The 12,108-nt window shown below is 36.4% G+C and overlaps 1 protein-coding gene across 1 annotated transcript in view; it reads left to right on the top strand.

Annotated features, from left to right (window-relative positions):
* Positions 1-266: 266 nt before the first annotated feature.
* WDPCP (WD repeat containing planar cell polarity effector) overlaps positions 267-12,108 on the top strand; it is a gene marked incomplete at its 3' end in the record, with an annotated part of 308,777 nt that continues 296,935 nt past the window's right edge. Inside the window, exons 1-5 of the mRNA XM_080711300.1 lie at positions 267-507; positions 7,457-7,504; positions 8,347-8,391; positions 9,957-10,027; positions 10,277-10,336. Of these exons, the coding sequence (XP_080567426.1) occupies positions 447-507; positions 7,457-7,504; positions 8,347-8,391; positions 9,957-10,027; positions 10,277-10,336 (285 nt within the window). The 5' untranslated portion in view covers positions 267-446. The remainder of the gene's footprint in view (positions 508-7,456; positions 7,505-8,346; positions 8,392-9,956; positions 10,028-10,276; positions 10,337-12,108) is intronic.

The following is a 12,108-nucleotide window of genomic DNA, read 5'->3' as shown; positions in this document are numbered from 1 at the left end:
TGTGTGTGAGATCTTAAATATTTGCTTTATATAATAAAAATAAACCATAAAATGTGCTTATACTTAATAACTTCCTAATACATCTTTCCTTAAAATTACAACCTAAAATACTCAAAGGTTAATCTAAATACACTCAGTCTTAAACAAACATATGCTATTTACAACCTAAATATATATATTCTTACCACATTTCTCAGTGTGATGACATATTAAATTCTAGAAAAGCGTATTTTTCTTTTCTCTACAGTTTACTTCTGGATGGTTAACCAGATTCGTTTAGGTGTGTGTTTATTTTTATGGACCATACCTCAAATATTAGTTGCATAATTTGATTCTTTTTATTATTTTTAAGGAATCTGAGTTTTATTGGCAATAGAAGATGATTAATTGGGACCTCTTTTTAATTTTTTTTTTTTAAACAGGACAGAGATTCCTTCTGCCATCAGATGTCTTTCTGCTTGACTGAACTACACCTGTGGTCTTTGAAGAATACCTTACACATTGAGGGTAAATGAGCTCTGGATCAATTTAAAAATATGTTACACCATCATAAATAAGTAGTAGCAAAGGGTAGAACCTACACTCTCCAGTGGGAGCCACACTCTTCTTCCTTTCCCTCCTCCTCTCCACTCCCCCACCCTGCAGTACAAGCAATTGGACTCAGGGGTTTCTACCTCTGAACTATATCACCAGCTCTGTTTTATTTTATTTTTTAATTTTTTTTTTTTTTTTTTTGTGGTACTGGGGTTCCTGGAAGCCCTTCTACCTCCGGGCTATACTCCCAGACCTATTTTTTATATTTTTATTTGGTAACAGGGTTTCTTAAGCCAGCACAGCTGGCTTCAGACCTGCGCGATCCTCTTGTCTCTGCCTCCCAAGCATGGGGAGTACAAGCGTGCGCCACCATGCCCAGCTTATTTTTTAAATTTTCAATCAGGGTCTCACTATGGTTGCTGAGAGCCTTGCTCAGTTGTTGAGGCTGGCTTTAGACCTATGATTCTCCTGTCTCAACTTCCCAAGTACCAGGATTACAGGAGTATGCCACCACACTTAGTGGCACTCTTAGTTTTATTTATTTATTTATTTATTTATTTATTTATTTATTTATTTATTTACGGGTCTGGGGATGGAACCCAGGGGCATTCGACCTCCGAGCTACACCCCCTCCCCTATTTTTTATTATTTATTTTGAAACTGGGTCTCACTGAGTTGCAAAGGGCCTAAGTAGCTGAGGCTGTCTGTGAACCGCGATCCTCTGGTCTTAGCCTCCCAAATGCTGGGATTACAAGCATGTGCCACCACACCCGGCTCTTAGTTTTATTTTAATGAAAAAATGGGTAATGGAAAATAATTTTTAATTACTCTGTCTAACTTAAATTTTCCACTTGAGTTGGTATTTTAGATTTGAAAATCAGTTTTATTGGCTTAATATTTGCTTTCTCTTAAGATGTTCACATGTTAATTTTTTTCCGAGATTGTTCACAACTGATTTATTATCATAAATATTTATAGGCTAGATAATGGTAAAGGCACTTCTAGTTGATATTGAAATAACATATTCAAGCATATAGCTAAGATGTACCATTATTTTTATGTTCTTTGCATACATTTCTTGGTGTAGAATGATATAAGTGTGTTTTAATAGTGCTTAATATTATAGGATAAATATATTTTGTTATAAGTAATCCTCAAAGGCAGGTGTGGTGGCACATACCTATAATCTCAGTACTTGGGAGGCTAAGTCAAGAGGACCACAAGTTAGACGCCTCAGACAATCACTTCTTTATTTTGAACATATAATTATAGGTGAATATCATAATTTTATTAAATTTATTTCCTTAAAATATATGATGGTAGAATTTCCAGTTAAAGATTTAACATGCATTTGTTTCCTTTCAAAACTATTCCAAAATGAGAATAGATTAATTAAAATGAAGAAGGCATAAACTCACAAGGATTAAGAAAAGTGGAAAGAGGACAACTGCAGTTAGGCAATTTCTGGAAGATGGGAAGATTGAAAGAGTTGGCAGAGCTGATAGATATAAATACCCTAGGGAGGGGAAATTCCACTGACATCCGATTTGTGTCTCAAAACTCTGGGAAGTGCAGAAAGTTGGCTGGTCAGATGTTGCAGAAGATTGGGATGTGCCGTGGGTGTGACAGGGGACATGGAGTCTGCAGAGGAGCTAGTAAGATGCCTCTTATTCTGTGGAAGTATTTATTTAACAAGGCCCTAAACTTGGGACACCAGACCCAGTGGAAGATGATCTGCTGAACTCAAACCCCTTGTTTTCCATGAAGTGGAACCTATAGCTGATGGGTGGTCCTCTTTATCTGCCTTGATTCTGGGAATTTTATATTTACTTGTATACTTTCCAAGAAAAAAGAATCTTGAGGGATTCCTCTCTGGCATGATTACCCAAGAAAAGACCGATCTACAATGACATTTGAAGGAGTCCTCCAATGAAATACCTGATAACCTCATCGGCAAGCCCTATTTATGTACACAGAGATTCCAGGTAGCTTTCTAGTGTCTCCCTTAAACATATGAACAGTATACTAAGAACTACCAGATATTTGGCAAATGTCTTCTACAGGAAAGAAAACAAAACAAATAGGTGAGAGGATTTCTGAAGAAATAAATATAATGTAGGGAGGGAAAAGAAAGTGCAACAGAAATGAAAGGAAAGATATTGAATCCATGAAGCAAGAAACAAAATACAGAAGCTTCAGAAGATATATACAAACCTCTTAGAACTTGAAAATGTAAGCTGGGCATGGTGGCAGATACCTGTAATCCCAGTACTTGGGAGGCTGACACAAAAGGATTCCAAGTTTTAGGCCAGCATCAGCAACTTAATGAGACCATATTTCAAAATAAAAAGGGCTGGGGTGAGGGGGCATAGCTCAGAGGTAAAATGCCCCTGAGTTCAGTGCCCAGTACCATAAAAAAGAAAGAAAGAAAAATTGAAAATGTGTAAAATAAAAAAGGCTTTTTTTTTTAAGCTGAAAAGAATAAAAACACCATTGGAGGAAAACACCGCAAAGCGAATCAGCTTATTTGAGCATCTTTAATTGAAGTATTTTCTTCTCTGATCATATTCGTCTACTTTTTATCTTTCTCATTCCTTTATTCTTACATATCCAGCATTTCTGTTTGTTTGTTTTTGCTTTTTTGAGACTAACAACTTTTTAACCCCTTGCATTCTCCTCATGCATCAGGCCCCTCTTCACGATTCTCCTACTTCATGTTTGGACCTCATGTTTGGAAATCTGATTTATTCCATCTTGATTCTCTTCTACCCGTCACCTTCTAGTCCTTGCCACAGAGACTGCTTCCCTGCCTCTCCATCTGTCCTAAAGTCCTTTGTCCCTGCTCCTTGTATTCTAGGCAGTGAGTGGTTTTTAGTGAATCCCACAGTGGCGCACAATGGCCTCCTGTGGAAGAAACGGTCTTGGTCCTACCTGGATCTCTAGCAAGGACTGTCCATTCTCTTTGAACTCATGGAAAATTCTCCTGCTTCCTTAGATCTCAGTTCACATGTCACTTAGAAGCTTTTCTTGCTGTGTAGACTAAGTAACCCTGTCAGCATGCTTTCGTTATGCTCAGCTCTAAAGTATTTTTAATTTTTTTGAAATAATCACAATTTTACAGAAAAAATTGTCAGCTCAGAAAATCTTTTTTTCTCGAACCATTTGAGAGTAGGTTTCAGGCCTGATGCCTATCACCCCTACGTACATGAGTGTGTACTTCCTGCCGAAAGAATTTTGTCCTGAATCATTGCTATGTGACAAAATCAGGAAATAAACGATGATGTGTATCAGTCTAAACTGACCAGTTCACCAGTTGTCCCACTGATGTCCCTTTTTCTGTGTGTGTGGTCTGGGGATTGAACCCAGGGACATTCTTCCTCCATATACACTCCCAGCCCTATTTTATTTTCTGTTTTGAAACAGAGTCTTGCTGCGTTGCTATGGGCCTCGCTGGCTGTGAACCTGCGATCCTACAGTCTCGGCCTCCCAAGTGCTGATATTGTGGGCGTGTACTGCCACGCCTGGCTACTGTCCTTTTATAGCAGAGGAATAGTGTTGAAAACCACATGTTGTTCTTACCTTTCATCTCTCTTTGCTCTGCTTCATTCTGGAACAGATCTTTCATCCTTTCCTTAAAAACAAAACAGAAAACACTTTCATGACCATAACACTTACAAAAGTTTTTGTCTGTTTTTAAGATATTCCTACATATGGCTATGTTCTAGTTTCTTCACAATTTAGATTCGGATTATGCATGTTTGGTGGGAATATCCCAGACAGGATGCTGTGTTCTCAGTGAATCCTATCAAGTGGTGTGCAATTTCAGTTTGTCTCTTTTCTGATTAATGCTTGGGATTACTCGGTTAAAGTTAGGTCTGCTAGACTTCTTCACTGCAAAATTACTCCCTTGTGATTAATAAGGGGGTACCTTGAGATGACATGTATCCATTTTTTCATCACTTATTTTGTTTCTATGGATTCATTTAATATTCATAATCGGTCACTATCATTACTTAAATTCTCCCTGATGTGCCTGGAGGGAACCCCTTCAAGATGGCTTCTCTGTCTTCTTGACACATCCCTGTCAGTATTTGGGCGCTTCCATTATAGGCTCATATTGCACTTTCTTTTCCCTAGCCTTGGCATCAGCCACTTCTCTAAGGAGCCTGGTTTCTTTTAGAGGAGAATGGTGTCTAGAAATCAAGGTGTGCTTTTGGTGTACTCACTGCTGTTGGATTATTGCTTCTCTCAGGCCCTTTCTGTTGGCAGAGCTTAGGATATGTGTATGTATGTATGCACATGTATTTACATACACATTCATTTCTATATCTATCTCTATATATTAAAAACCGTGAGTTTACAGTAGAACCTCCAATTCCAATGATCACTGCAAGGTTCATATCAATTTTTTATTTTTTATATTTATCTTTTTCAGATAGTAGGAAACTTGGATCTCCCATATCTTTTATTTATTTACTTAATCACCCGGTTTGCAATCAATCTTCTTTCTCTATGGCTATCCCTACCCTATATGAATATGCTTTTTCAAAACCTCACGTGGGTTTTGACACACTATACTGGAGTGCCCCATATATGAATGTCCTGATCATCCTGTTGAGTTTCTAACACCCTACACCAGGCCATTTGCCTCATGGGAATGTCCTGTAGACCCTACAAGGGCTCTAACATACCATGTCAGGCTGACTCTCGGCCTGGACTCCTTTCTTATCCAGCTCTCTTACCCCTTGTGGAACAGGTCGTCTGATAAGAATGACCACCTTGTGCTACTTAGGCTTTAACAATCCCACTCTGGGCCAGATGTAGTAGTTCAGACTTGTACACAGAATTCAGGGTCCTTTATGATCTTCATATTTCAAGATTCTTTTCCAGAGTTGTAGTAAATATTTTGATGTATATAATGATGATGTAATTATAGGCTGGAATCTCAATCTTTCTCTCAGAGGACTGGACATGGGGGCATTCTACCTCAGTGCTACACTCCCAGCCCTTTCTAATTTTTAATTTTAAAATAGTGTATTATTAAGGTGTGGTGGTGTATGCTTGTAATACTAGTACTTGAGAGGTTGAGACAGGAGGATCAAAGAATTGAGACCAGCCTCAGCAACTTAGTGAGACCCTCAGCAACTTAGCAAGCCCTTGTTTCAAAAAATAAATAAATAAACAACCCGGGTGTTGTGCATGCGTGTAATCCTAGTACTTGGGAGGCTGAGGCAGGAGATGTAGGTTCATGGCAGCCTCAGCAATTTATTGAGGCTCTCTGCAACTTAAGAAGATCTTATTTCAAAAGAAAATAAATAAAATAGAGCTGGGGCAGTAGTTTAGAGGTAGAATGTCTCTGAGTTCATTCTTCAGTAAACACACACACACACACACACACACACACACACACACACGTTTTGATAAGTTACCGAGGCTGGTTTCAAACCTGCAATTTTCCAGTCTCAGTCTCCCACTACTGGGATTATGGGTGTGTTCCATCTTGCCTGGCTAGACTAGAATCTTTTTTTTTTTTTTTTTTTTTTGGACTGGAGGTTGAACCCAGGAGCACTCTATCTCTGAGCTACACTCCCAGTCCTTTTAAAAAGAATTTTCTTTCCATTTTGAAACAAGGTCTCACTAAGTTGCTGAGGTTGGCCTTGAACCTGGCCACTGTGCCCAACTTAGACTATAATCTTTAATAGAGGATGTTGCTTGCACGCATAGAGCCCGTGGCTCTTGGCTTTAAAAAACCTTTTTATTGAAGTATAACATATGTATTTAAAAGTCTAAAAATAATAAGAGTATGTGTGAACTATCAAAAAACAAGTGCACCTATAAAATCACCACCCAGGTCAAGAAATAAAATATCAGTACTCAAGAAGTCCTATTCATGACTTCTCCCATTTACCCCGGGGTGTATATATTCAATCAAACAAGTAGACGTAAAACTATATCCTTTAGAATTGTATGTCTTAATTAATGGTATGATGAATAAAATAGAGCTTCAATAAGTATAGATGATTGACTGTTTTGAAAAACTATTTGAAGAGTTAATTATGCTTTTTTGGGATATCAGTTTGAGGATGCTGGGAGCAGTCGGTCACTAGGGGGCAGCCTGTACTGCTTCCACTGCTTTAAAGACAGTTCCATTCTCCTTATGGTAGTAACTGAGAATTATTTTGCATGGAAGAAAACAAATGTTACTTCAATGAAAGAAATATTTTATTATTCATAGATACAGTGAAAATGGACAAAATTACTCTGTTCTTCTGTATATAAATTGCAAGAATAGATTCCTTAGTTAAATCAATGTCAACATCTGGGAAGCCTAGCTTTGCTTACCTATCCCCAGCAGAACACCCATATTTGAATGAGTTTGGAAGCTTTTTTAATCTAAACAAGTTTCAGATAATAATTTATCCATACCTCCTTATAATCTTTCATTTCTTTCTTGCAGATTTTCCCCCAAATGCTGTAAGATGGGAATAAGACTCTTGAGCTAAATTGGAGACAAGCAAGCCACAGCTCAGAATCCAACAGCTAGGGCATTTTCTTCCATCCACTGATTTCATTTGGCATTGCTTAGTGGCAGTTCCTTTTGGTAGCGCCCTGTGAAAAATATCAGAGGAAGTGTGAAAAAGAAAACTTGGTCTTCCTTGATTTCAGTTCTCTACTAATCTTTTCCTCATGCCATTCTAGTTTTTTTGTAAATTTTTTCTCATTAGATTGATAAAGTTTCCAGTTTCTGCATATCCCTAGAATAGATGAACCCATGTCCAGATGCTTTTGAGCTATTTTATTTCTAGTAACATAAGGAGACTGTTTCTGCTCCCCCCACCCTTCCCTCCAATATAGTATGGTTTGGCTTCTTATTCTCCAGAACTTTTTACCATAATTTAATGTTATTTCTTCCTTTCTATAGATAGAGACATCGGCATCTACCAATATTATGACAAGAAAGATATACCAGGTAAAGTACTCATTCTACTCAACCAATTCTTATAAACTAAAAATTCTAAGAAACAAAATACCATTAAAAACTCTTTTTATGTACTTTATATGAGTTCTAGTATTTTAAGAAAAGTCACTTCAGTTCTTTGGAAAAAGTATTGAGGTAGATATCTATCTGGTCTATATAAAATAAAGCAATATTGAGAAAATGCTGTAGAAGAACATGGAAATTTTCGTTTTACTGCTGATCAGGCTGATAACAGGATAGTCTATTCACATTTATTTATCGATGTCCCAGTAGAGGGCATTGTTAATGCACGGGTCCCACTGTTGCTGGCTCCTGGCTCCTCACCTGATATCTGAAATAGGCATTTCTGAGTGAATGATCAATTTTCTTTATCTGATTAATCCTGTTAATCCTAGAAGTTTTAGGATGGGCCAAAAGGTCTTCCTAGCTAGAGTTACTTCCTGTTCTGGTCTCTGTTGTGTGAGCATCCTGTGTGCTTGGCGTGGTGGCTAATAGGCCGACTTCGTGGTTCTGATGACAGACTGCAGCAGCTTCTCTTCTGGGCTCACTTGCAGCTCCCTTCCCTATCTGATGAGACTGGAAGCTCAGGATACTGGCCCACCTGTTGTGCTACGTAAGCCTTTTAACTGCAAATTTAGGAAATGGTATCTATGGATGAAAACATTCGAATTGTGGCATTTTTCTCAAGTATGTGTTTTAAAGCTTAGCATAATTTGTTAACTTTAAAATATTGTAATAATCCATTATATATGTACATATTAAAATATAAAACATTATAATAAAAATAAATTCCATTTCTTTTTTTCATTCTTCTCTGCCATGAATGGTCTCAGCGACAGAGCATGGTAACTTAGAGGAAAAGCAGAAGCTGGCAGAGTGTAAGCTTACCTTTTATTTTTTTGGAATAATTATAAAACCAGAAAGTTCAGTATTACAAAGTATTTCTTATAATTGTACACATATAAGCTTATGTGTAATACTGATATTTGTTATGCCTTTCTAATTTACACTATTGGAATCTCTACTCTGTCCAATTTTGATAAGATTATATGCTTATATAAACATAAATGTTCTTAAGTGACTTATATTTATATTATTTAATATATTTAAAACATATATACCATGCTTAAATTCTGATGATAATATCTAATTATTCATAGTTTGCCTAAATTGTTAACATGTTTTATCCATTTTAAGCAAATAAGATTTATAATATCAGCGTTATCATTTTATTTAGTTTTTGCTGCCTCATATATAAATATGTTATATATATAATATGGCTAAAGTGTGATATTTTAATCACTTAAAATTAAATATAATTTAAGATTTTATTTGGAATATAGCTAGAGCTGAAAATTCTACTTGTTCTCTTGTTTTAAGTGGGTGAACTGACATTCAATTTTAAAATACTGTATTAGTAACTGTAAAACAGATTTAAAAATATACATATGCTCTATATATCAAAATTATATTTATAGAGCCAAAGTAATTTGTTGAAATAAGATATATAGCAGTTCTACTCTCTAAATATATCTGTATACTACATATATGTATTTATGCGTACACAACATATACATGCATATATACAACTCTTAGAATTATTAATTGGGAGAAGCAAAAGACAAATCCATTTTCTGATAAAGGAGTTACAATGAGCTTAACATTAATTTTTTATTTGCTTTTTTGTAGTACTAGGGATGGAACCCAGGACCTAGTACATGCTGGGCAAGCACTCTACCAGTGAACTGCACCCTATTTCAATTTTATGTTTTTAGACAGAATTAATTTTAGTTTGTTTTAGACTACCATTGTGATTCTACTAAATAATAAAACATTTACATTTAAGATTTACATCTATTTGAAATAAAACAGACATATTATTATTGAATTATATAGATCTTAAAGAGAATTATTTTAAGGAAACTATGAGTGACTTGCATTCCCCTGATTTTTTTTTATAGTTTTACTACATGATGCTTTGGTCACATTTATATTCATCTTTTGTATGCTGTTTTGTATTTTATTTCTTTACTTACTATACTTACTTATGAGAATTTTCAAGTCTGAGCAGGCCACCTGCAGAATTTGGAATTTCTTTTGGATTGAACATTTAATATTTTACATGAAAAAGTCACTTCAATGGTAGAGAGGGTCATTTACTCTCAAGTACTACTAGATTCATAGGCCTGTCAAACTTCCCAAGGATTCTCTAAGCCTTGTTGGTTGTCATCATAAAATTATCATCAGGGAGATTGCTTTGTGGTAAGAATCCTGTTCCTATGACAAAGCCCTTTAAAAGGCTGTCATTTGATGATAGAAATGAAGCCCACTTCCTCTCAATTATGGAGGTGTTTTATTTTAATCTTCCTAAGGCACGCTGCTAAAAAGAGTTTCCTTTTTTAAATCATGTTTAACTAACTGTAGTACATGTTTTATTTGCCAGCACGAGATTATCCTTGGACGCTCAAAAATAGACGCCCAGAAAAACTTCGAGACTCACTCAAAGAGTTGGAGGTATCTTTCAAAAAGTTTCAAAAATGGCAACAAACAAATCTGTTTTAAAACATCTTTCAACAGTTTTAATTTTCATAAAGGATCAACTCTCATGGTGATGATAGCTTTGCTTTTGTCCAGTGAGACGTTGCAAAACAGTCACATCTTTGTGTGGCATGTTGATTTTTTTTTGGCCAGTGAATCAGAAGCACTTTAACTGATGACAATGCGTATGGCCAACTGCACTCTCTCTTTTCTGTTGTTCTTCAGGAACTGATGCAAAACAGTCAGTGTGTGCTGAGCAAATGGAAGAATAAATCTGTCTGTCAGGTAAAATAGTTTGACAAGCTTTTGTAGTGTTTCACCAGTAGAGCTGAAAACTATGTAGTAATTGGTATTCTTATGTTAGGATAGGAAGTGGACAAGAACTTTTAGTAGATATTTCAGTCTGAATTCTAGGCATTCTACAACTATTAAATATGTTGACACAGGCCACCAGCTACCTCATTAGTCAATGTAGTTGTGCAACATCCTGCACACACTAATAAAAATCTTTTCAGATAATGTTTAATATTTAGATTTCTCTGATTATTGTATTTGATATCTACCGGCATAGACCTAATAATATTTTTGAATGAAGATGATGCCACAGGACAAAAGGTTTTTCAGAATACTACTCTGTACTGATGTGAGACCTAATATAACAAGACATTTGGTCTTAGTTTTTTGTTTTATTTATTTATTTTTTGTGGGGATGGGGATGGAACCCAGGGGCATTCAACCTCCGAGCTATACTTCATACTCTATTTTTTATTCTTTATTTTGAGATAGGGTCTCACTAAGTTGTGGAGGGCCTCACTAAGCAGCCGAGGCTGTCCGTGAACCGTGATCCTCTAGTCTCAGCCTCCCAAATGCTGGGATTACAAGCATGCACCACCTGGTCTTGGGTTTTTGAAGCCTCTAAGTTACACTGTGTGAAATAGTAGCCACTTGTCTTATTCTTCTATTTAAATAATTAAGTAAGCCAGGCGTGGTGGCGCCTGCTTGTAATCCCCGCGCTTGAGAGGCGGAGACAGGAGGATCGCACTGGTTCGAAGCTGGCCTCGCTGGCTTAAGAGACCCTGTTTCCAAATAAAAAATATAAAATGGGTCTGGGAGTGTAGCCCAGAGGAAGAAGGGTTTCCAGGACCCAGTACCACCAAAAATAAATAAACAAACAAACAAACAAATAATTAAGTAAAATTTAAAATGTATGTCTTCATTTACACTACCCACTACCTAAGTTCTCAGTAGCCACATGTTTTCATATGGGACAATGCAAATATAAAATATTTCCATTGCAGTAAGTTCCACTGGACAGCCCTGATAGGGCCCATGAAAGTTGATGTGAATATACAGTAAATGGGCCTAGATTTAGAACATAATTAGGGCACAATTAGTGTACATTTATCACAAAGTAACAGAAAAATACCTTTGCTGATAGGCTTAAGAAATATCATATGGCCGGGCGTGGTGGCGCACGCTTCTAATCCCTGCGCTTGGGAGGCGGAGACAGGAGGATCATGCAGGTTTGAAGCCAGCCTTGCTGGCTTAAGAGACCCTGTTTCCAAAAATATAAAATTATAAAATAGGTCTGGGAGTGTAGCCCAGTGGTAGAAGGGCTTCCAGGAACCCCAGTACAACACACACACACACACACACACACACACACACACACACACACACACAAAGAAATATGCCTAAGAAATTTTACTTTCTTGTGATAAAAAGAATAATAGTCACTGATAAATTGAAGTCACATCATTACTAGCAATAATTTACTTATGGAATCAACCATCCTGTTTAAATTTAAATTCTTGATTACAGCATGACCTATTTTATATGTAAACATTCTTGTTTGCAGTGTATTTTATATGTAAACATTCTTGTTTGCACTTGGTTCTTTCCATAAATCTCAAATTTATAGTAATTATAAACATATCTTAATGTAACTTTTGAATATAGGCTATTCTTTTAGTAGATTTCAAGTCTTCCTCAGTTTTTGTTTAAACCAGTCTATCTTTACTCATTGGAAGTATCTATTTAGCTATCTTCTCAACTGG

Source organism: Muscardinus avellanarius, assembly GCF_963383645.1.
Source record: "Muscardinus avellanarius genome assembly, chromosome: 15".
Taxonomy (NCBI): domain Eukaryota; kingdom Metazoa; phylum Chordata; class Mammalia; order Rodentia; family Gliridae; genus Muscardinus; species Muscardinus avellanarius.
Note: the sequence above shows the minus strand (reverse complement) of the source record. Positions and strands in the feature narration are given on the sequence as shown.